This window comes from Halichoeres trimaculatus, unplaced genomic scaffold (assembly GCF_033239565.1).
Source record: "Halichoeres trimaculatus isolate MK-OKI-2021-1 unplaced genomic scaffold, fHalTri1.1 fHalTri1_scaffold_17, whole genome shotgun sequence".
Classification (NCBI taxonomy): domain Eukaryota; kingdom Metazoa; phylum Chordata; class Actinopteri; order Labriformes; family Labridae; genus Halichoeres; species Halichoeres trimaculatus.
In genome coordinates this window covers 16,703,494-16,729,360 of record NW_027437195.1, presented here as the reverse complement: position 1 = coordinate 16,729,360, position 25,867 = coordinate 16,703,494, and the positions used below count along the sequence as shown (strand labels likewise).

Genomic DNA, 25,867 nt, shown 5'->3' with positions numbered 1-25,867 from the left:
TCCGTGCTTTTAAGGGGACTGCCGTCGACATCTCGTTTATTCCCACGTCCTTTTTGAAAATCTACAGAAAATCAACCTAGTTTGCTCTAGCTCAATTCTGTAAAAACAGATAATTCTTCACTCTTTACTGCATTAAACAAGCCCTGAATGATCGATAAATGTCTCGTATTTAAATCTACAGAATTCTTTGAAAATTTGCTTCCATCTTCCTGGTGTCATGTTTCAGCTTGGGGCTGCTCTGCACCAATGAGCAACAGTTTGTGTGTTCAGAGCATGTTAAACTGAGAATACTTCACTTTTCTTTGATCCAAGACTTGAATAAAGTGTTTTGTACACAGTGCCTCACAGTTTTTAGCCTTTAGCCCTGGTTCTCCTGACCTCATAGAAGTATAGAAGTTCATATTGCAGTGAAAATTGAGTCCACATTGAGTAAAAATGTGAACAGAAGCAAAAAACGTCTTAAAAATCAAATCAGCTTATCTTAGGTGCAGGACTGTGTAGATTTTGTAAAGATAGAACCATAAAACTTTTTTCATGTGTTCCTTATGCCTCAGGGTACCTAAATAAATGTGTTGTATATATTCCCACCTTATTTTTACATGTTTTTAAATGTCTTTTAATGTAATTTTAATCTCCTGGAATTCGAATTCTTTATTTTGGAACCTTAAGCAGATATGAGATTAAAATGCAATTAATTAGATTAATTAATTACAAATCCTGTAATTAATTAGATTATTTTTTTAATCGCCTTACAGCACTAGTAAAAATTTGTTTTTATGGTTGGGTATGTACGTGACTTCCAGTCTTCCTGCACCAGGCCTCAAGCAGATTCTCCATGAACAGCAACTTTTAGCACTTCAGCATCCACATAGGCTTCATTTTTACTAACAGGATGTTGCCCCTTGCGGTCCCTTGACAGTTGGTAACAGGTTGGACAGCTGGCACACCTATAAAGATCAACCCAGAGAATATCATCACTTCTTTAATCACCACTGCTTTTGGTTTAAGCAGTTTTGCAGAACTTAAGAGGCTAATTCATTTGCTGGCACTGCTTGGATGCAGGACAGGATCTGAAATTTATGCTAATGGCAGCTAACGTTCTTGCTACGACAAGCAGAGGTGAAATATGCAGGACTCCTTTCAGTATTGGCTTGATATGACCTGATATTGCATGAGTCAATGTTGTTATGTTCTGTGTCTGTGTCAAAAGTTCTGTGTGTCCTTTGCTCTTTTAATCGTACCTGAGACCTGGTTCTGTTGGTTGCTGTAGATTAACAGAGCTGGTAGAAGACTGCCTGGACAGAGGAAACTCAGGATCTCACTTTTTTAGTTTTCACAGTTTACAAAAATTATCCACAGGCACAACTCATAACATTTTACTTTTTTTCCAGTGACTGCAGGCAGTCAGTGCAGGCTGGCAGAGAGTCATTAGTGGTTATATAATCATACCTGAAGTGTTTGGATTTCTTTGAAGACATGATATGATGTGAACAGTGAACAGCAGAATACATTCAGCCAGCTGTTGTTTTGCTCATTACGCAGATAAGAAGCCGTGTTAATATGGGAACTTAATGTACATTAGACAAAGTGCAGACAGTTTACATATTTTGTTCGAGACCTTGATTTCATTTTTCTCTCTCTCGTCACGTTGCCTGAGCTCTTTCTGACATCTCCAAGGTCCAGACTGCATTCTTACACCAGTCCTGTGGCCCCTTTTTGTTTTAACGTGAGATCTGTTGCAATCAGAGGGATTTTCCCGGAAGGCCAGGATGTGAAAGACATAATTTTGCTTTTACAACGAAGTATTGTTGGATATTAAAGAGGCCAAACCCCCACATCTCTCCATCCTAGGATCCCTGAGCTCATCCATCATAAAGAGAAATGCCAGGGCACTGGGAGTTCAGCTCTTTGCTGCCATTTCTCTTTTCACTGTTTATTTCTTTTACTTTAGCAGTTTCCAAAGACACTCTCCATCTCTGTTCAACACCGTGACCACTGACAACCACATGCATACACCTCCACACGTATACACCTACTCATATAGCCCTTTACATCCACTGCTGACTTTTTCCCCTTCACTTAACCTTTGGATAAAAGGTCTGCTTATAAAGTGCACTCAGAGTTAGTGGAAACTCTGTAATGTCACTGAACCCCAGAAACATATAAATTCTGAACAACTTTTCTGCTGTGTTGATTGTGTTGGCCTCTCTGGATGAAAGTAGTAGTGTTGTTTTTTCAGGGGTGAAGATTGCATTTCACTGTGGACAAGAGGTAGCCCTGGTCCAAGCATGCATTTGTTGCAGAAGCAAATGAATGGAATACAGATCTTAGTATTTTTTGCTGTGAAGGACAATTTTTAAAAAGGTGACTAGACAAACCAGTTCATTTGTACTTGTCACAGCCCGGCTAACATGATGGGTGCTCTGGTGTCCAAGTAACTGACTGAGTAACCTAAAAATGCGCAAAGTTAAACTATCTTAAGGATTTTTTTTTCTTTTTTTTTAACTTATTTAACTTGTGTTTTGGGGACAGGTCAGCGGAAGAAGAAACAGGTGCAGAGTCGGACGTGGCACATGGGAAAGAAGCCACAGACTGGATTTGTACCTGGGCCACCAACTTGAACTTAAACCACTAGGCCAAATCTGCTCCCCAGTTTAACTATTTGTGATTCCCGACTAAAGTTCCCCGCGGAATCAGTAAAGTAAACTGGAAAAACAGAAATCTTATCAAGTGTTTTTGTCTTATTTTCGGTAGAAAATGTCTTTTTAGACTTAATATGAGCCACATTCAACTGATCAGTTTAGAAAAATGTTCAAGTTATTTAAAGACAAAATTAAGGTCTGAATTGCTTGTAACAAGTTAAAAAAATCTGCCTATGGGACAAGAGAAAAGTGATTTGTATCGAGACGTTATTCTAGTTTTAAGCAAATTTTGAGCAAATTTTTCTTATTCCATTGGCAGATTTTTTTTACTTGATACAAGCAATTTAGACCTCATTTTAGTCTTTAAATAACTTTAAATGAGACATTTTTCTGTGATGATCAGGTAAATGTGGCTCATAATAAGTGTAAAAGGACATTTTCTTCTGAAAATAAGACAAAATACCTGGGAAAATTTCTGTTTTTTTTTAGAGCTGAAATGATTCCTCGAATGATTCGAGGTACTTGATTACAAAAATTACTCGAGTAATTTTTTATGCCTCGAGGAATCGTTTAATTTTTAAAAAAATCAAAGAGTGATATTTCAAATAGAGCTGAGGCCATATTAAGAGCGTTTTCAGACCCCTCAAGCTAACTCTTATACAAAATAGCAACTAGCAACAAATCTAGCTTCTTTCCTGGAGTTTGGAGACTAATGGGTCATTCTAAACGGGTGCCATTTGGGTCCGCAACATTTGATGAGATGTACAAGTCACAACAAATGTGTCAAAGTGTGTTTACAGATTTTGGAGCTACCAAAGCAAGTGCTCTTATTGACATGCTGTATCGGAAAATTCTATTTCTTAAAGAGAAAAAATTTCATATGAAAAATAACTACTCTTTAACTAAACAAAAATGTATTTTATCCGATTACTCGATTAATCAATGGGATTTTCAGTAGAATACTCAAATACTAAAATATTCGATAGCTGCAGCCCTAGTTTTTTTTCAGTGTAGTTCGGATAAAGAGAGGTGTGGTATTCATAAATATTCTACCTAGCTAAGCCCGGGTTTTGGTTTCTCCATCTAAAAAAAATTCTTAACAGAAAAAGTCCTTTTTTTTGTTCACCCAACACAAGAATCATCCAAGAGTACAGAATGGTGAATCAAAGAAAATTATCTTAAAACCAGAAATACACCTCCTCCTTGCTAAATAAGTTCTCATTGCCAAAATTTACCACCAGATTTCCAAACAGACACTTCTGTTCAAGCTCCATTTATCAACTCTGTGTTTTTCAGACAATCAGAACCTAGGCGCTAAAACCCACTCTTAATAATTCTCTCTGATAATCTCATTTTACTGTGTAGGCCATGAAGAGGCTTCACTAGAGTGAAACACGAGAGTGAGACATTTACAAAATAAGTGAAGTCCTCCTCACGGTGCCTTTAGGGAATCGTCTGTATACTTTGTCACCTCTACAGAGGACTATCAGAGTTTGAGTTGAGGAAATTCAGTGACTCTGAGGGTTTTTATAATTATTGATTTTACACAGTGGATATGTTTCCCAGTATAGTTTTCAGGATGTCTGTAAATCCTACAGCTTCATGTCAGATAATTGTCATAATCAGTGATCTGTCGATGTACTTACCAAGACTAGATTTGCAGATTTCCCTCCACAGACACATGGCCTTCACTGTCTAATAAAAGGAGGTCTTGTCTCGTACTTTCATTCAAAAACCAGATGTCAGGACATGTGCATGTAAAGGGTTAAATGCAGGAAATCGATTTGGGTCTTAATCTCTGTGTGGTGTTTGTTCTTCACTAACAAAAACAGTATAATAGAGCAGACCTTTGAGGTTTCATGTCTGCGGAGTCTTGTAATAAATGATGATTAATCTTCTTCCATTTGCAAAGCTCCACTTTTGTCTGTGGAAGAATTTCACCTTGGGCTCCAGCGTTGCATGTGCGGTACCACTGCCCGCTGCCTGTTTGTTTGAGTTAGCGAGTGCACGGCCACACACACACACTCCCTTACACTTACACACAACACACAAACAGTCTCTAAATAAGTGCTCGCCTCTCATAAATCACCTACTCCAAGTCTTTGTGACACACACATCCACAGTGAAACACACACAGTGCCACCACCACACACACTGCAGATAAATAGCTCCTTGATTAACTTCACCAGAGTCCATTAGAGGCAGAAATGTTCGGCTGGACCACAGAGGAGGCTTCCTTAAAGAGACCATTTTTCTCTTGGCAGCACAGATCTCTTCTTGGCTCAGTGAGCCTGTAGTTAGAGAAATCTGATGGCTGATGAGGGTCATAATTAATCCAGTTATCAAATACAAAATGGTAACCTCACACACTGCAACATCAAGTATGAAACTACAATTACACACGCAAAAAAAAATTGTGTAAAAAATGTTTTAATGTTAACTGACAGCGAGGAGGTATCAGTCAACCAAATGATTTATGAGAGGTAATCATTTTGAGCTTTTTTAATCTGGAGTCACAATCACAAACGATTACACAACCGTTATAATGATTATACAATCGTCAGTGTTGAGACAGCTACCAGAGGGATTAGTCTGTCATTATTAGTGATATAAAGAATACAAAATGGAATATTGGGTGTTTTTTTGGGATGCATCAATCCAGGTTTTTTGGTCCCAATACCAATACTCATACCAGAGCTTTGGGTATCGATCGATATCGATCCTGATCTGATACCAGTTTTAATTAATAACCTGCATGCTCTACTGTGGGATGAGACTGGTAATGTTTTGAGTAAAAGACAAAAATGAGTACATATGGAATTACTGAAGTTAACATTTATTAAAATGCTTCAGAATTTACAGAAATGACTGTTTTGATTGTAAAATTTTATACCTTGTAGACCAAATCATATTTTAGCCTTAGTGTCAAGTTTGGATCGATCCTTTCCCACTGATACCTGATCCAGCTTTGAGTGGCTGGATGGGCGCTGATATCCAATACCAGGATCAGATCAGTGCATCCTTAGTGTTTTCTTTCCAAAAATGAGTCAAAGGAGCTTCACATTTACACAAAGAAAGCCTGAAAGAAAAATGGGATCTCTTCATATTAAAAATGTCAAATAGCAAATATGCTGGGTGTCCAGTTAGGTGTTATCTTGTTTCTAAGTTTGCTGCACAGCTATGGGTTTTAAATGCCCTTCTGTTTCAGTTTTGTTTTATTTACACTCATTTATATTTTACACAAAGAGCTGAAGCTCCCAATCAGATAATGACACCACTGCTGCTGTAATATGTTTTTGAAACCATTTAATAAAGTCCTTTGAAACAGATTTTTTAAAAACTCGATAAGCAAGCGCAGCAGTTTCTGCACTTTTTGACTAACACATAATCAAATGATAATCTAGAGACACAGCTGTGGAATGATCAGAAAAAAAGATGTTTTCACAATAATTAAATCTTCAACGAATCAATTCTAGAAGTCAAGTTCATCTAAAACCAGCAATCAGAAAAAAAAGGCCAAAGATTAATAAAAAAAATACAAAATCTTACAGGATTAAAACTGGTTAAGATTTAATGAAGTTACCTGAAAGCTCAGTTTCTGTTTCTGCTGTTGTGAGAAAGTGGCCCTTTGCAGCAGACAAACAGGACTAAAACATTTTCACATGTCAGGAACATAAAACTGTAGCCTTTAATAAAAAACATTTGCTTGCAGGAAATTTATTATCATTTTGTTTTGGAAGCTAAAACGTATTCTACAACAACGAGTTATAATCTCAGTAAGCTGTCAGGTTGAAGCTCCTCTAACACCAGTTTCTCCTGGTTTGTCAGTATGTGTCACATCTATTCTTATTTTTGTACATGTCTGAAGTTTTCTGGAGTTAGAAATAACTTCCTGTAATAATTTGCTGCGAGTGGATCCTTTTTTTCCTGTTTTGTAGAGATAGCAGGTCTGATCTTACAGTGGCCCTCGTCCACACACTGTCCTCTCCATCACACACACACACTTATTTCCTCACACACTCTCTCACTTGTGCTAAAATGCTTCAATCCTCACACAAACACACACGCTGGAATGGTGTAATGTGCAGCTGATCTGACAGCTTGTGCTGGGGGAACTCAGCGGCCACCTGTGCTGCGAGATGCCTCCTGCTGTGTGTGGGAAGGAGTGTGAGAGAGTGTGTGTGTGTGTGTGTTTGTGTGATACACTCCCTGACTCACAGCACTGGTGGTATTCATGATGTCATTACTGGCCCGGGGTCAGACTGGGGTGTGCTGTTTGGAGGCCTCGCCATGTGCTGATGTCACATCGCTAATCTTTAGCTTGTTTGTGTGTGTGTGCGTGTGAGGTTTTACTACCATCCTACCTCTGTGGTGGCCTCATGCTCTCCTCTCTGGGCTTTGTGCAGGGGCCCATTGTTTGTGTTCTGTGGTTTCCTACTCACCCTGGTCCCCTGGACACACACACACACACACACACACACACAAACTCACTCATACATATGCATGCATACGAGCACAATCAAGTGTTTGGTTACAGTGATGCACTAGCTAAACATGTACATCATAAGTCAACACCCGAGGCAAGGAAACATTCCTAATCTAGAGGAGAAATGCGTCACGTTACCCATAAAGCACCTGTTAATGCTCAAAATTCCCCTTCATTATAAGCCTGTGCTGTCCACACATCACCACGCCAAGCACAGAGAAAGTCTCCCCAGGTCCAAATATTAAAGTTTTAAGATGCAGTTCAGTGTAGTGGCCAGTAGAGGGCATAGCAGAGTCAAGATATAATCACTGCAGAAGAGGAAGCATTTTCATCAAGTTCTTGTGTACTTGCTTGTGTTTGGTTTGATCTAAAGATGCAAGGGCTGTTTATTTACCTAATGGCGTTCGCGTGATATTTCAGAGTTACGTGTCAGACGAGGGCTTGAGCTCACATTACTGGAATGATAATAGCAGCTTTCCTCAATCCAGAGGCAGGATGGAGGAGGGGGTGGGGGGGCAGGGGGATAACTTCCCCTCACCGACCCTCTCCTCTCCTCGCCTCTCTTCTCCTCTTCTTGCATGATTCCCCTCTTTCTCTCCGCACATGGATGCTGGAGTCCCCCGTGATGTTTTCCAGATGCCCCAGCTCAGGGAGCACATTGACAAAAACCTACCTCTACTCCACGCTCACTTCAGCCGCCTCGCTCAGTCCTTCATGCTCACAGCCTCTCACCCTGTCGCAGTCCTTCATGCTCACACTCACTTGCTCTCTCCTGCAGCTTACTGTCTTGCTAAAGAGACACTTCCTTGGCCCTGCAGACTTCCCTATTACTATAAAAGTCTTGCCCATTTTTAGGGCAAGTGACCAAATATGGGTTATGGTTTCTATGAGTGCATGTGTGTGTTTTGTAGAAATATGCACGTAAAATGCAACCCCAGGTCCACATTTGTGCACAGATCTTGACCTGTGTCTTGAAGACATCTGGCCTGTGGTTCATCCTGCCTGATTAGTCATTAGCCCGTGGTTGCCTTCTCCCCTTTTTGCTCCCACAGTAAGAGCATCATTCCTCGTAGCAGTCCAAGCCCAAATCCATCGTAGAAATCACCCACAGTAAAACCCCACTGCAACTGCCAGGCCTAATCTCAGCCCTCATTTTTGGGTTAAATGACCTCAGGCAGCGGAATTACCCTGTCACAGTTGCTCTACTGGCTTCTGCCTCATGCATGTTCACCCTGCTGTCAAGCTGATGGTAAATGAGATGAGAGCATACATCCAAAGCCTTCTCCTCCATCCACAGAGCACCCACAGGCCCCGTCGTGAAAGCAAACAGACAGAGGATGGTGACAGTGGTGTCATTCGCTCCATGTGCTGCCCTGAGTCACTGTTGTTATGATGAAAAATACATGAGTTTGACTTTTTGGTGACTTAATGCCAGCATAAATCAAATAAGCCTGAAGATTAAAGGGTGATTCCTCTGCGTTCACATATCAAGACTAGGAGTGCAGCTTAATGATGTTCTCTTGTCTTCTTATTGACAGCCGATGTTTGCAACAAAGTGAGAGTGTGCAGTCTAGTGGACCTGAAGCATTAACACAACCCTGTAACCCTCACAATTAAATCCCTACCTGCCTCTCTCCTCAATCCAACAGAATATCTTGAGATGTGTAAGCATGTCCAACAGAGAACATCTGCTTCACCTCGTACTTTTGATGCATGTTGTTGTTGTTTTTTTTTACATGTTTTGTTTTTACATTAACCCCTCTGTTTTCTTGTGTCATGTTTCTGTCTTTTGCAGAGCTCCTTGACAAACGAGCGTGACTATGAGAGTGTGGTAATGATGAAGATGAGGCAGGCTGCTGAGCGACAGAAACTTATTGAACAAATGCAGAGAGAAGATGATGAAGATGCTGGGTCGTAATAAACAGCAGGACCACACTCGGTACCAGCCTGCAACTATTTAATAAATGAATCTGTTTCAGGCTTTAGTTTCATAAAGCCTCTTCACTGTTTTATTGTTCTGTTTTACACTGTGTGGCCAAATAAATCTTTTTAATAGTCAAAGACAAAAAAATTCTCCTTTGTATGTGGTTGTTAGTGTTTTGTCTTTTCTTTAATTGATAGGGAGTGAGGGAGAGGCTGAGTAGAGAGGACGTGTGGGCTGCAGTAGGATTCAGTGCTAAGCTGAGTGGTGTCAGAGAGGTATGAGTTTTAACACTGAGCCTTGAGGGATTAATCAGTGATACACACAACCTTTTTTTAACAGTATTATTAAAATGAAAAGTTCATGATGAGAAGATTTCGTTATATTTGCACAGCACCACGTGTTTTTAGCACAAACACACTAATATTTATGGTTATTTTTATCTCCGCCAAGGAGGTTACGTTTTTGGGAGTATTTGTCTGTCTGTGAACAACATAACCCAAAAAGTTACGAACAGATCTTCATAAAATTTTCAGGAAATGTTTAAAATGGGATAAGAAAGAAATGATTAAATGTTGGATGTGATCTGGATCACTATCTGGATCCAGGATTGTTTTAAAGGATTCTTTATCATTGTGAGATAGGGCTGTTTTCACCATATGTGTATATAACTCCACCATAAATGGTCTGATTGCTTTGCAAAACAATACAAGACAAGGTCACCATAATTTCTGACAGATCTAAGAGTACGATCCAGATCCTGGAAATATTCTGGATACTAAGATCTGGAATATGAAATATGTACTGGGTCATCATCATTTTCAACACTGTAAGGAAACAAATTATGGTACAAACCTGCAACTAACACCAAATTGTAGCAGACAGTCTGCTGAAAGGGAGTATAACATTAAAGTAGGACTAAAGTGTTGATGACAATCACAATATGCTTGGTGGAGGTCTGCGCTCTCTCAGTGCATTTTTTTAGTTGGTTATTTTTATACTTGATCCTCACATTAGCCTAGCGCCTTTGACTACTGCACCGCTGCTGGCCTGGCAGTTTGGGCATGTGTCTCATGTACTTAAGCTGTGGACCTTGACACAGTGATCTCAGGTTAAACTGATGTGAAACAAAACAAAACACTGCTGTTTTTATTGTTTAATTACTAAACAGTACAGTATAATCAGTGCATGATTGCATCAGTTTGATATAAGATAGGATAGCAGCACTCATAATTTATAACTTGATTAAAAAGTTCTGTTTTAGTTTTCTTATGACATGATTAAGTGTTCAGGATTCAATCTATCATACTTAAGTCATTAATGAGGACTCTAAGTCTGTCTGAAACAAGCTGTTACAGTGAGTTGTGTTTGAGTGTTATAACAACCTACTTGTGATTTAAGACTGTCAGTAATTTATACAGTTAGATGTCAGGGTCACTGTGACTGAACCAAACAGGGCTATAACTCAGGAAACAGAGCACTACTAACTAACATAACACATAACACTAACCAGGTGTGTCTGCTAGGATTAGATGATGTCATTTTATTTACTGGAGATCGTAGGTTTACCTCATTGTAGCACCATACTGCTGCACAAAACATCTTCTGACACAAAAGTTGCATTCAATGACAAACACACTAAGAGTGAGAGAGACAGCAGAAATAATCTTTAGAAAATTGAATAAAGTTTATTTATCACATATTAAATTTGCATCAGCTAATTAAAACCCTCTCAGAGAAATGCTGTGGTATCACAACTTTCCTGGTAGACTGATTGTGTATTCTAAAGGCAGTAATTATACATTTATTATATTCATTGTTTTGATGAAACAGAATATCAGCCGTGCAATTATGCTGCTGATTCAAACTGTGTTTTTATAATTTATTGATTTATAATTCTCATCTGTCAGTTATTGTCTGAATAACAGCGACAGCACATTGTCCTGTTATGACAGCCAAGAAGTGTCACATAAAAATTCCTCCCTGTTGTCTGCATACTTGTTCAGTTATTCTGTGAAATGAGATGAGTGTTGTAGAAATCATAACCGCAGACTGTGCAATGTGACTACATGGAAATCATTTCTCCCACATGATAAAACAGTAATCTAGCTGAGATAGCAACACTAGGTTGGCTCTAATGGGAATTCTTGTGGTCTCCTCTGATGAAAATCAAACCTACTCAGAGGACCCTCCATTAAAGATCTGGTGGTTTAGATGATTGCTCTCTGGAGTTTGTGTACAATAGAGCTAAAGCTGTGCTGCAGACCAGAGAGGCCTTTTAGACTTCACAGTTTAATAAGAACACACCACTCTTTGTTCAGACCTCTGTTTTTGATGTGACTTTTCAAGATGTATTTGAACTTCATGCAAAACATTTATTTCACAACACTGTTTGAAATTGTTAGGCTCAGGAGCTCCCAAAGTGGGGATAGAAACTCTCTGAGGGCACCAAAGGTAACAATGAGGGGCTAGAAGACTATTTAGAATAGAATAGAATAGAAAATACTATAATTATCCCCAGGGGAAATCCAGGAGGAGTCACAGCAGCAATCAAGAAAACAAAAGTAAGAAAGTGTAAAGAAAGTGCAAAAAGGTCCATAAGAAAATAGATGATGACAGCTTGTCCATCATTGTCCAGTCAGCCAGCCTCCACCTTCACAGGGTCCAGGACTGAGCTTCTTCAGAAGTCTGTTCAGACTCTGTCTCGTGGATCCTGTCTGCTCACAGCAGGTGAAGCTCTTCCAATGTGGCGTTGGTGTCTGATGTTAGCTCCATTAGCCATGTCTGTGAATAGCATGATGCTACTCTGCCTTCTGGTATTCCCTCTGTTGCTGGGTTAGCACGGCTAGCTTGTCCATCTTATTGGAGATAGATCTTACGTTCCCAATAACAATGGATGGAAGGACAGGTTGATGCTGTCACTTCTTAGCTCACACCTGAGAACCAGCACGTCATCCTCACCTCCTTCTCCTCACCTTTTGGGAAACATCCGGCCTTGCACCAGTTAGCTTTGACATGCTACAAGCTGCTAACAGCTGATTTCACATATAAACAATGCAGCCATGGTTACATGTTGATCTCAAGACAAACACGGGAGCAAAAATAGTCAAATAATATCAATGAAGCCACAAAAAGTTTGATGTCCACGACCAACAAATGAAACATACAAAGTAATGATCCACTCCAAATACAAAGATGATGAAAAAGAGACAAAAAAAATCACAAGACGCTGACACAACAGGGCACACTTAGCAACAAGCTAAGCTATTTGGTAAACTAAAGTAAAGCGCATCTCTGTTTCGAAAAAAAAGAAAAAATTTATCTCTGAGTTTTTCCTCACGGTTTGCTTTTTAACAAAACTCAGCACTTTACTCGCGATTAGAAGCTTCAGACATGTTTTCCTATTCAACACTCTTGTAAACAAACATATTTACTCTCCTGCAGAGTTTTACATGAGGAGAGAAATAGACTTTCTGTCTATTCAGTAATAAGCTGGAGCCAGTTAATGATGAGGTCTTCTTCTCTTAAAGCAAAAACCAACAATGCTATAATCACCAAACTGAAAGCTTTTTAATTTCAGAGTCCTTGAGCAACTTCTGAATGACTGCCATGTGACAACTGCCACACTTCATAAAGAATGGTGCTTGAGCGTGCTTTCTTCACCCGTGCATGACATTGCAGAAATTGCTGATGCTGGATTTAGAAGCATACCCAAAAATTCTTACAGGAGCAGAGTAGAAGATTCTGGCACAGCTTCACTCACTTCCAAGGTGCTCAGAGAGGGAAAAGAAGTCAAAACCCCAGCAACACTTGTAGCAAAGAGAACAACTTTTCCTCTTATGGCTTTTATCGAGGTCAAAGTAAAGCATACACACCTCTACACTTCATTTAGGTCAGCCCTCCCTCTGACCTGATGGATCCTATCACATGCTGTTATCAAAGCTAAACCTACAAACAGTCTATCGCTTTAAGAGCTCTCTGCATTTTTCTCAAGATACTGACCTCGGCACATTTTGTCTGACTTAAGTTAAAGTGTGTTCTTAGCTGTTTCACAATAATCTTATGTAACAGATGCATAAAAGATACCCAGTATTGCTTATTTATGCTTTCCAGAGTGACACGCTACAGTGATGTGACCCACATTGAGTCAGACATTTGAGCACCAAAATGTTGTGGTCACCCTGACTTTTGTAACACAGTCCCCTGCCTTTGGAACATCCATCCATGCAAATAGTCTTATTTTTCTGTCCCATGGGGGACGATAGAGCAATCGTGTGTCTGTATTTGTGGGCCTGTGTGGTGGCGCTTCCCCCTGTCATTGTGTTATTTAGGAGCCACATGGCTGCTACACAACAGTCATCCATCTCTGTGCGACTCCTCGCCGTGACTCTGTTACACAATGTCCAGCTGTGGAGCAAAGCGGTGCGGTGTGGTGTGGTTGGAGACATCTGCTCCTCTCCTTCTGCGAAATCCCCTCTTCACATGGTTTTGTTTATGCGTAGCCCTTTTCATATCCCGGCAATGTGAAAAAAAGAGCCCAGGAACACACAAACTCTATCCAAATGACAACAGAGGAAATACAATTACAGGAAACACATTCACCACCAACCCGGCCCTGAGCCCACAGTGGCTTTCACTGCATGCAATTCAGGATGAGAGGATGAGCCTACAGCATGCTGTGTTATCATAAACTACAGCAGAGCCCCGCAGTCTTCATGGGCTCTCCTTTTACCCTCTGTCCTTAGACAAACCTGTCACATCCATGTGTGCAAACTATCAGGAATCCTTGTGGTGTGCAGAACAAGGAAGCTCCGCCACCTTTTGATCTCGATCAGGGAGGTGGGAGCTAAGTCATGTGTGAGGCAGCAGGACTTGCTATGTTGGCAGAGTTTTTAGTTTGGGATCTGGGCTGGCCCCAGACATGCTCTGGAAGACCTGGGGCTGTAGTGAAACCACCCACAATTTGAGGCGCTGTATTTGTGGTTACTCATCCTGGGACATTCAGCATCCCTCTCAAGTGCTGCAGAGCTGTGAGCACGGAAGTTTAACTGTTGATATTTGTGTCTGATAAGTGTCTGTTGGTGGATTATTCGAGGCTACTGATGCTCATTTTGTTTCTGGCAGATCCCATAGGGATTGTTTTCATTTATCAAGGAGTACACAAACAATCCTCGTCATTACATCATTTAATCACAAGCATACATGTACAAAATCTTCTTTACACAAAGCTCTAAGTACAACTCTACCAAACATAGTGTTTTATAAACCTGGACAGAGACTGAATTTATAGGGATGTCTTCAATTAAGCTCTTCTGCCAACAGTACAACCCGCCCTCATTCCCTGTAATTGGTCCCCACTAGTAACCAAAAAACAATGCTGGCAAACGTTCTGAAAAAAACAGGAATGAGGTTTGGTATTCCCCTGAAAGTGTTGACCTATCACCTATCTGTACTTACACCTGGGACAATATAAGCTTCAGAACTCTACTATCCCTTTACAATAAGCAAGTTTGTCATCAAAAAAGAGCAGAAAAACAGAATTTAACGTGCAGTTCTTCAGTGACGATGTATTAACCCTCAAAGGTTTCTGGAGGTATTTGGATGGTCAGTTCTTGCTTCAAGGCCAGTCACTCTATGTCTCTGTGGAGGCACCACACCAGCGTCTGTCCCACCCCGGTCATCGTCAGCACGCGGAAGCCGATCTTCTCCAGCTTGTCCAGCACCATGCGTGGAGGGTCGTCCACATGGTACTCAGAACTACAAAAGCATAAACACAAAGTAATTCTCCTTTTCCACAGATGTTGAGTTTTTCTTTCTTTCAGTATAAACTTTCCTCGCAAAGCAGAATGCTGTTAATTGTTCTGGTGCTTGTTCACTTCCTTCCACACCTTGCTTCATTTCCCAGCAGCATTTGAGTCAGATTGCCAATGACAACACTGCCTCGATCTGCACTCCATCAGCTTGAATGGTTTATCCTAAATCTGCAAAGCAGGGGCCTTTCTCAAACACACTGGGACTTTTTTTCCTTTCTCAGTGTGACTTGATCTCGGCTCTACTGTCAAAACGTACAAGTTAGCTGCCAAAATGAAAGAAACTCTGGTGTTGAGTGCCTAAATTTGGAAATTTGATTACATCAGGGAGTCAGTACTGCATGTGTCTGCTGAGCAGTTTTCCAAAAGTGCCATTACAGGTTCCCATTTCCTGTTTACAATGTGATGGCTGAGGTGTTTTCCATAAATTAACATATCTCCATGAATGCTCTCGCTGGTAGATTTGTTCTGATACTTATGACAGAAATGCCTCTGATGCAGCTTTGAATGCAGGATTGGTCTCTGCAGGTACACCATGTGTGTCCTGATTGGATACCTTAAATTTTCGTCTTGAAACAAGTCAACTTTTTGAATCGTAAAGTCTTTCTTCTTCACTGCTGCAATACAGAAACAAGTTGCATGTGTTGTCACTTGTGATTAATCTCATCTCCACCAGCTGCTTTGGAGGAGCAAAGAAGAAGTTCTGGCCCAGATTTTCAAGCACAGTGTTGTAAAGATATGACTTTTAACCAGGAGTGCGTTTGTTTTGGAATATAATGGAGATCAGATTGAAAAAAAAATCTTTGTTCAAGACAACTTTTTACTGGATACAACACACCGAGGTGAGGTATTTATCAGTAAAGTTACGAAGTGCTATGGTTTGAAATGTGACATTAAGAAAAAGTTGTAGTAGACCACTATATGTAGCGCTATCGGCACCTCGGTACTCTTATGTATCTGCAGGCTCCTGTGTAGCTCACAAAATAAAAATTGCATAATGTCCTGTGCAGATGTATGCAGAAAGTACAGCTTAGGCTTTGGAAGGTGTTACCACAAGGTAATTGCTGGCTGCATTTTGTGAACTAGCAGTGCCTTGATAGTATTCTGATTGAAAGGCAGCAAAAAGCAGGCAATTTTTTTTTTTTTTGCCATGAATTCAATCCCTTTGTCAATGGTTGCTCTGTAATCCTCAAATATTTTTCTGTTGAGCGCTTGCTGCTTTGTATTTCATCAACAAAATGTAATTGCTGTGATGCTTTTTCAGGTATTGTTACAGATTTGTTGAGTTAAAATGAATAATTTCATTCTCCTCTTGAAGTAACTGATATTGCAAGTAGAAACACTGAAATACAAGTTTTGTAGTTAGCTTGTTGCGGTTGTGCTTGTTTCAGTTCCTGTCAAAACCTGCAAGTTAGTAAATGAGTAAATAAACACTTAAAAAAAAGAAAAGAAATATTTTATTGTTGGATTATTTTTTTAAATGGGTTTTCAGTAGCCTACTTACAAGTTGTTTCCCAGCATGGTTGTTTTCCTTGCCCCTAGGTAATTCATGACAGCTGGATCAGAATGCTCATCTCCCACATTAGTTGGACCAGTCTCCTGTAGAAAAACAATAGACACTTAACCATACGGTTAATCATTTTCCTTGTGATTCACGGAGAAATGACTGTATTGATAAAACAGTTTTTATTGAGTGTGACATGCGCAGTTCTGGCTCAACCTGCATCTCTCTGGCAGGTGCTGATCATAATCTCTAACTGCACAGCCTAAAAATAGCTCATCCATCGTTCTCAGAGGCTGTATAGCATTATGTAGCCTGAGTCTGAGGGCGATAGATTGAACATGCGCAACAAGAGGCTGATAAGTGGGCAACATGTGTTTTTGATTTAGAGCCCCGTGGTAATAAAATAGAGAAAACATCAATCCGCGCGGTGCTTGTTCCGCTTGTACCGTTGACTGTTTGTTGTTTTCCGGTATGCAGATTATTAAAAACAACTGTCAAACTATAATCTGCAAGTGTCGAGCGTGATTGATTTGTGAGAAGCGCTGTGTTGTTCCGCCAAATTAAATAAACCCAGAAACTCTAACCCTGGCGCGCCCCCCTCAAAAAGCATGAAACAAGGAGTTTACACATGCAGGATACACACCAACCGGATCTGCGTACTGATGAACATGTAAGGCATCCCTGCTCCCTGGCGACAGCCCGCTATTCCTGTGGGAATGTCGGAGGAGGTTTTCCTCAGACGCGACGGTCCCCGACTCCAACTCGCGCTTCTGCTGACAGCTTTTTGCGGAATGCGGAAACACCCACCGCTGCGGACCAATCACAGCGCTGCTCTCAGCATCTGTGTTGCGCTCGATATACAGTCTATGCTTGTGCTGCTTGGTGCAGACTGTCTTGCTCAACTGGTGTTGTGATCAGCAGTTTGTTGACATGAGAAATGTTGGCAAATGTGCATGTTCCAGAGGAAGTGTTTTTTTATGCGCAGCTAACAGGAACAGTTTATCATCCAGTTTAATCACCCTACCCTGTGTATTTTCTTCTGATTGACATCCTCTGAACAAAACTCCTTTGTACATCATCATTCTGCAGCTGGGTAATGAGTGGTTTCACCTGAGTAGCCGTTCAGTAAAATGTGGAGTGAGGAAAACAGGCTAAGCACATGTTCCAGTTTGGCCATCCCATCATAAAGCCACACAGATTCAGTTTACTCAACACATTGACTTTAAAAATAAACCTGCATATATTAGATTGAAACCTCTTTGTTTGGAGCTGTAATTTCCCCTGCAAAGATGTCTTAATTTCCTTCTCATCACAGCAATAATAAATCTGGACCAGCCTTGTGACAGGGAGGGAAATGAAAGACCTCAACAATGGACTCTGATAAAATCTGCAATATGAGTGTTAATGTCCAACTGATGGCAGAGGACCCTATGGACACTCACTTAGACTGCATGTCAGGCTGTTGTAGCATCTGAGCTCACAGCTGGGTAACTTGATAACTGATAGACATGAATCAAAGCAAACCAAAGGACCACGATAAATGCTGGACAAAAAATCCTGGTGTGTTTTGTTCAGACTTTCAGATATTGTCGCTTTATTTAAAAAAGCTCAGCATTGTTTAGACCAGTGGTTTTCAAAGTGGGGGATGCCAGGAGGCACTCAGGAGGAGAGCCTCAGAAAATTGGAGGGGATGAAAAAAATAGAATTTATTTATTTATTTTTTAATAACAATTTGTTCTTAACATGCAACAAGTGAAGAGCCATAATCGTTGGATTGTCAAGTTTCCAGTTGTAGCCAACTGCACCACCTGTGACAGCTGCAACTTTCCGCATGACAATGTCATGATCCAAGTCGACCTGGTAGTTTGAGCCTGATAATAAGCTATCTAAAAAAACTAAATGAGCTCTGAAATGCCTTCTTCCTTTTGCAACAACCTACTTGTGTGAGTCTGGCTTTGTTTGTATATAATTTGTTATTCTAAACAAAAAGAATAGAATAGAAAATACTTTATTTATCCCCAAGGGGAAAATTAGGAGAAGTCACACTAGCGAGCAAGAAAACAAAAGTAAGAAAGTTTATAGAAAGTCCAAAAAGGTCCATAAGAAAATAGATGATGACAGCTTGTCCATCATTGTCCAGTTCAGCCAGCCTCCACCTCCACAGGGTCCAGGACTGAGCTTCTTCAGCAGTCTGTTCAGTCTCTGTCTCCTGGATCCTGTCTGCTCAAAGCAGGTGAAGCTCTTCCAATGTGGCATTGGTGTCTGATGTTAGCTCCATTAGCCATGTCTGTGAATAGCATGATGCTACTCTGCCCTCTGGTATTCCCTCTGTTGCTGGGTTAGCATGGCTAGCTGATCCATCTTATTGGAGATAGATCTTACGTTCCCAATAACGATGGATGGAAGGACAGGTCGATGTTGCCACTTCTTAGCTCACACCTGGGAACGAGCACGTCATCCCCACCTCCTTCTCCTCACCTTGTGGGAAACACCAGGCCTAGCACAAGTTAGCATTGACATGCTACAGGCTGCTAACAGCTGATTTCACATGTAAACAATGCAGCCATGGTTACATGTAGGATCTCCAGACAAACACAGGAGAAAAAATAGTTAAAATATCACCAAAGACAAAACCAGTTTGGCAGCAGTTCCAGAGGGAGCTGCTGTAACAGACAGCAACAACGAGGCGGCGCCTAGCAACAATGTAATAATGTGAATGTAATAACTATAAAAAAGTGAATAAAAGTTAGAAAGAAAAATGTTAACGTTGACGCTCATTTACATATTTTGCAGTGTAGTCTGTTTGTTTCCAAAGGGGGTCCCCAGCTGAAAGCAAATGCTGTTTGAGGGGACTTGGCTTATCAAAGTTTGGGAACCCCTGGTTTAGACTACATCACTGCAGTTGTTTTAGTTGCAGGGAAGTGTCTCCCATGACAGTGATGATCTGAAGCATTGTTTGCAGATGCCCTGAGGGACAGCTGAGGAGATTGCCACCTACTGGCTTCCTCTGTGCCACTAGCCTCCTGGTTTTACAATTACTTCTTTTATTCTGTTCAAAAACATTCATGATTCCACTGTCATAAATGAGGCAACCCATGTGTAACTTGTTTCATGAAAAAAAGGTCTCTTCCTGACAAATATCTCTTGTCTGTTGCTTTATCTGTCCCTGTCAACCCGAGACCTGCTTCAGGAAAAGAAAACAGGAAAGCAGCAGGGTTTGCAGCCAAGGCCCCAAAAATAAACTAGAGACCCCCCTCTTGCATCAAAACCACTCTCTACAAACATGTTCCAGCCACTTCCTGGAGTCCCGCAGCGCCTCCCTTCACTGGCTCATCTGCTGTTGGTTATTGGGGGGCAAGGTCAGCTCTTCTTTGACCTGTGGGGAACAGTGGAGCTCGTCCTTGGTGGGTCCACAGGAAGCAGTCTGATCTTTTGATGAGGCCTCTGACTTCACCTTCTCAGCTTCAGTGTCACGGCCTGTTGCAGGACAGCTTCTGTCATATCACCTACCAGTATTTTACAGAGAGTTTTATTGCTACTGAAAAGACAAATTTGTTATCACCAAAACAGCTGCTGCATCACCTCAACTATGTAAAGCTTGGTCCATACTTGTGAAAAACAAATAATGTCTTCTAAAATTCCTGAAGAGTTCTGAACTAGTGATTTACTGACACATTCAATAAATGCCTAAAAATTATTAGACGCTTTGGGGTGGGCAACATGTGTGAACTTTAACGACAGAATTTTTCACCCTGACTTTACCAAGAAGTTTCCCTGCCATGATATTGCTTATATCATGTGACCATTGATCTTTATGTGTATCAAAGCAGATGCTCTCAATACTTATTTTTATACATAGTATTGATATTACAGACAAAAAAAAGTCATTTTAGGGTCAGTTCCTGCTTTACTCACCATCTTAAATATCTTGGAAACAGTAGACTTAAACATCTTTTAAATGTCATACCCCTCCTCCTTAACCCCTCTCCTCCTGTCCAACTGAATTTGGGATAAAAGCTGAAGATGTTTCAGAAAGGGTTCAATTAGCGCAGTCAGTGTTAAGCATGATGCAATTGAAGCCTGAGGTCACAGTTGTTTTTTTAACTTGCATGCTACCTAGTCCCTCTTTGACATTCCCAGATTAAAGGCCCTGTTGGGACTTTGTAACTGATATTGATAAATAGCCTTCCTTTTATATATTTGTCTGTTCATAATCCAGGATTTAAATTGTGATTATAAGGACCAGAATTGATAGGGATGCACCGTTAAGAAAATTTTGTTCGATACTTATACCTGATATTAATATTGCTGTTATGGCTGATAACCGATATTTACCGATATCAATATTGGAAGTAAAAAAAAAAAAAGATCTGAGATGATGTGTTGAGGTAGTTCTGAGAGAAAGAGTGTCGTGATCGTGAGAAAAGACGACCATGGAGAGGATCAAAGGATGGATCGTCCGTGATCAAAGAGACATAAAAGAAGAGTGTCCACTCTTCTTAGGTAGTTTTGGTGTTAACATAGTCAGAGAAAACAAGATTATTTGGGTCTTGAAAGATCGTTCAAGATGCCCTGAGAATGGCCGGCAGCTAATCAGTAAATATAGGCCCACTTTTACACATCAGCTGATGCCGATATGTTAAAAAATGACCAACATCGACTGATACTGATACTGATACCGATATATCGTGCACCCCTAAAAATTGATTATTTCTCAATGTCTAGATATCTGTGGTTGGGCTGAGCACAGATCCATTCACAGCACATAGATAGAAAGCCCCCAAGACAGCACTACACCAACTGCCAAAGTTTAGCAGTGAGAAGCAAGATCTGTCCTTTTTCTCTGCTGAAAATGATTTTCTGATTTATGTTGTGGTGAAAACTGGAGCTGGACTAGCAAAAAGAAAGAGGAAAGAAGTTCAGAGGAAAGCGTAACAGGAGATTGGTAGAGCACAGGCTAAAGGCTAAAACACAAGTTGAGTTGTTTGTGCTAATGTTGATTCCAACCCACAGTCAGCAGTTACTCTGCAGTGGTCTGTTCAAACTTGAGAGTCTATCAGTAAAATGGAGAGTGAGGTTACGTTAGCTCTGCTTGATGAGGTTGGAGTTGGTAGAGAAGCACCTGTAGGACAAAACAAAGATTCACCAACATTACATGTGACAAACCTTAGAGCACCAGGCTGTGAGGAACACTAAACAGATAGTCCGGTAAACTGAGGTATGGTGCAAATAGAGTTTAGAAAGTTTGCTTCATGTCACATTTCAAACAGCAGGGCTACATAACTATATATATAAAAAAATCACTGTGTTGCTTTTCCTCCAAAGAAAAGCTATGTTGTCCTCCATTCATTTGTTACCAAGAGTCACATCCTAATGACAGTGGGTGATGGTGCTCATGGGAAATGGAGTCTTTATCACAGAAAAAAAAACAGATTTCTGCCAAAAATGACTGCCATCAATGCTGAACACATAGCTCTCACAGTGTGTCTAAGCTGCTGTAACATCCTCTTGCTTTTTGCTGCCTCAGTTATCGAGAAAATGACACCGCTGTTTATTATCCTTATATGAAAATTAACCTGAAACCAGTCATTTGGATAAGGAAGAAAGGGCAGTATTTATGGTACAGGCACATGTACTGACATACCGGGAGAAGTAACTCCAACTGGCTGTTCCTAAGTGCAGGTGCCCTCACATTTCAGGCTGTCTGAGGATTAACTCAAAAAGTCCTCACTGGAAAAAGTTAGATCCATTAAGGCTGAAAATTAAAATAATTTTTAGGAAAACGGAAAAACGTTGTGTCCAAACAGTACTTCTCCTGCCTGCTCAGACATCCCACCCACAACACAAAGCTCTCTTCTGATAGATATGTCTGATGGATTTACTTGCTGTGAATATGTGTGGGTGAAAATCTGCACTGCTAAAGCAATCACTTTAAATCACTGTGTGGGGAATGAATAGGAATGAATAATACAGCAGTGGCAGCAGACAGTGTGTGTGTATGTGTGTGATGATTTACTGTAGGTGCATGTTAGAGGGATATTGCGATATTCAGCAGAGAGCGTTAAACTGTGGGAGGGCAGATAGACATGCTCTCTCTGATAGATTAGGTGTTACAGTGCTGTTTAATAATGATGAATCACTGCATTGTTGAACTGCGTATTTCTTCTTCAGACTTTAATACTTGTGCATTTCATCTTCCGTGTCTGTGTCTGCCTGTGCAGCCTTGTTCTCCGTGGAGAAGATATATCATTGACCTCCTTTCTTTCTGCTGTTTTCCAGATACAGCCAGCGGCTTGCAAAAAGTGTCTCCATACGGCAGAATTGTTCCCCAGCAGCCTCCACAAGGTCAAACTTTTCTTCCCTCCTCCTCTCTTTGTCTTTTTTCTCACCTTACCTCACCTCTCTTTCTTCATGCCCCTGCTGCGCTCACTGATAGATGATACCGTCTCCTTTATGAATTACACAACAATTTGTCCTTACATTGCAGTGTGAAATTTCAGGCACTGTCACCAGGTTAATATTAAGTTGAGAAACACCAGGATTTGGTTTCAGCGGCTGAAGATTCTGGCAGGGTTTGTTTGGGGAGATTTTCTCTCAGTGATTAAGACAAATGCTATCAGAAATGTGCAAAGACACGTTATCTTGAGGTTGTGTCTTTCCTCTGATCCCCATGATTCTGGGCTTCATTTTGTGCAAGTTCATGTCCCTTTAGGCGACCACTATCCTTAATCAACACAGGGGACATTTTCTTAGCATGTATCAGCTACAGAGCTTAATGTGTTATCTGTGATGCCTTTCAGTGACTTTGACCACAGCTATGTGCATTTCTTAAGACTATTTATTCCTACTTAGATACAGTAGAGCTGCCTAAGAGGAAATAATTATCCTGTTTTTAAATATGAGTTATCCTGCCCTAAAGGGTAATCTCAGTTCAATGCAAGAAATAAATGAACAAATGAATCACTCACTTTTTCTAACTCTGATGAATCAAGTTTAGTTTATATTTAAGCTGTCAGCCTTAGCCTGACTTTTTTTACCCAATAAGTCCAGTGCCTCCTGGAAAGTAGTGAACAGTGGTGGAAATAACCAGATGACTCAGGATAGGATACAACAGGAAACTGTACATTAAGATACAGTACCCATGATGCAACAGGAAGTAACACGGTATCGTTGTGTTGTGTTGTGTTGTGTTGTGCTTTGCTGTGTTGTGTTACATTGTGTTTCTTTGCTTTATGTTGCCTCACTTAATGTTGCCTTGTGTCTCGTTATGCTGTGTTTCATTGTGTTGTGATACCTTACTTTATGTTACTTTACATTGCGTTACGTTATATACATACGTTGCGGTGGGTTATTCCTCGTTATTTTTGCATTATGTTATGTTGTGCTGTGTTGCATGCGTTATGTTACTTTGTGTTACGTTGCGTTAAGTTAAGTTGCATTACGTTAAGTTGCATTACGTTATGGTAAGTTATGTCACATTGCTTTTAATGTATTACATTGTGTTACATTGCCGTGGGTTATTCCTCATTTTGTTTGCATTATGTTATGTTATGTTATGTCGCTTTGCGTTATGTCGCTTTGTGCTACGTTGCTTTGCTACTTTGGGCTATGTTACTTTGCGTTATTTTACTTTGCATTACGTGACTTTGCGCTATGTTGTGCCGCATTGCATTGCGTTAGGTTGTATTACATTACGGTAAATTGTGTTACATTGTGTTACGTTGTATTATGTTGTGTTACATTGTGTTACGTGGGTACGCTGGGTTATGTTACGTTTCGTTTCATTGCTAGCGTTGCGTTGCGTTCATTTTGTTACATTGTGCTATGCCATGTTGCTTTGAATTTTGTTTTGATGTGTTGCGTTCTGTTTCATTACGTTGTGTCATGTTATGTTACATTGCATTATGTTTCATTGTGTTGCGTTTCGTTACATTGGGTTTTGTTCCGTTGCGTAACATCATGTTCAGTCCATCATGTTGCGTTACGTCATGTTGCGTTACGTCATGTTGCGTTACGTCATGTTGCGTTACGTCATGTTGCGTTACGTCATGTTGCGTTACGTCATGTTGCGTTACGTCATGTTGCGTTACGTCATGTTGCGTTACGTCATGTTGCGTTAGGTTGCATTGCATGATTCCATACAATAAGACATAGTTCAACAGAACTAAACCATACAGTGAGATTCTATTCCTGGCCCTATGATATAAGAATGCAGCGAGTATGATATGACATGATTCAAAACAGAGCATGTGATACAACATGTATAACTATAGCTGACTCCTTTTCAGTCTACCTCTGCACCTCTCATTTTCAGAAATGCATTTTCCAATCTTTAACAAAATGGACAATAGTTGTAACAAAGAACTCAGCAGAGTGAAACTCATTTTGCAGATTTCCATGCATCTTTTCACCTGTCTCCCACCTCTCCTTTCCTCTCAGGACAATTTATTGCCTCATCAGTATTTTGTTCCACCCTTGTGGAGTATTTAGGAAACAAAGTGTGCTTACTGAAAATTGGATCTAAGCAAACTCTTTCATAAGACCCCATTCCTCATTACTTTTTAGCTCAGTTATTAAGGTTTATTTCAGCTCATCTTTTGATTACTTGATCATAAAGAGTTACTTACTATGATCAAGTATAATCCTTAATAAAGTAATCTGAAGTTAGAGCTAGAGTAAAGTTATAAGTTTATCGATTTATTTTAAAAATTAGTCACATGAGTAGTTCACAATCGTGTTTAAAATAAAATTCTTGACTTACATTAGAGTATTGTTTTTTAGCACAGTCAAATTATGTTTACGTCTCTAAAAGGTTCTATGTAAGGACACAAAGCTGGATGAAAAGTCCAAAAAAGAGAGAAGGGGAATGACAACATGCATGCATACCACTGGTACTGAGTCACAGCATGGTTACCATCAGGCCTGTGGTTATTATCATGTTTTTTATTATATGTTGCAGCATGTGGTTGTTGTTTATGAACAAGTTCGGCAGAGGTAATCTGCTTAGTGTATCACTGAGGCTTCTCCACACCAGGAATGGCCGCTCCTAGATAAATAACTACGACAATGAGGTTGGAAAGCGCCGAGAGACAGCTTGACTTTGTTTAACACATCACAACAACAGCAGGACTGCAAAAATGCTGCCCTGAAAGTTGCATTTCATCCTACAGAGAGTTCTGAGAGGTTTCACCGGGTTAGACTGAAACATTCCTTGCAGCTGTATGGCGTTGTGTGTTCAATGACATTTGGAGAAACAGCTGCTTGGTGTGGAAGTTGATTTTACTCATGGTTGGATTCTTTTTCATTCATCTTTTTCAAATGTATGGCTCCTTTGTCAATGTCTCTTAAAGGGGTAGTTCTCTTTTTCTGTTGAAGCTGGGTTACGCAAGGTACTTTTCAGCAATAAGTGTATTTGCTGCAGGCCATGCCGGTCAGCTCGGCCTCTTTGTAGAGTAACAGGACAGAGAATGGCGTAAAAGTTAGGTTATTAACGGCTGCAAACAG

The 25,867-nt window shown here is 40.4% G+C and overlaps 2 protein-coding genes across 3 annotated transcripts in view; one reads left to right on the top strand and one right to left on the bottom strand.

The window, feature by feature from the left end:
* The window catches only part of dnajc17 (DnaJ (Hsp40) homolog, subfamily C, member 17), a 39,791-nt gene extending 30,608 nt beyond the window's left edge, over positions 1-9,183 (top strand). Inside the window, exon 11 of the mRNA XM_074691286.1 lies at positions 8,924-9,183. Within this exon, the coding sequence (XP_074547387.1) occupies positions 8,924-9,046 (123 nt within the window). The 3' untranslated portion in view covers positions 9,047-9,183. The remainder of the gene's footprint in view (positions 1-8,923) is intronic.
* A 5,040-nt stretch (positions 9,184-14,223) lies between these two features.
* gchfr (GTP cyclohydrolase I feedback regulator) lies at positions 14,224-17,169 on the bottom strand. 2 transcript variants are annotated; one of them, XM_074692317.1, is made up of 3 exons: positions 17,007-17,169; positions 16,364-16,455; positions 14,224-14,806 (listed from the first exon to the last, which is right to left on the bottom strand). In XM_074692317.1, the coding sequence occupies exons 1-3, from the start codon at positions 17,040-17,042 to the stop codon at positions 14,677-14,679; spliced, it is 258 nt and encodes an 85-aa protein (XP_074548418.1). In that variant the 5' UTR covers positions 17,043-17,169; the 3' UTR covers positions 14,224-14,676. The 2 variants fall into 2 exon arrangements, with proteins under 2 accessions (XP_074548418.1, XP_074548417.1); XM_074692316.1 differs by having other exon boundaries at positions 16,364-16,458; positions 17,007-17,167.
* Between the last annotated feature and the right edge of the window lie 8,698 nt (positions 17,170-25,867).

Excerpts from the sequence above, each read along its gene's own strand:
- gchfr (XM_074692316.1), bottom strand. The coding sequence starts at position 17,042 with ATGCCTTACATGTTCATCAGTACGCAGATCCGGTTG. Across the intron at positions 16,459-17,006 it reads TCAGTACGCAGATCCGGTTG|GAGACTGGTCCAACTAATGT; the intron begins GTGTGTATCCTG and ends GTTTTTCTACAG. Across the intron at positions 14,807-16,363 it reads ACCATGCTGGGAAACAACTT|TTCTGAGTACCATGTGGACG; the intron begins GTAAGTAGGCTA and ends ATGCTTTTGTAG.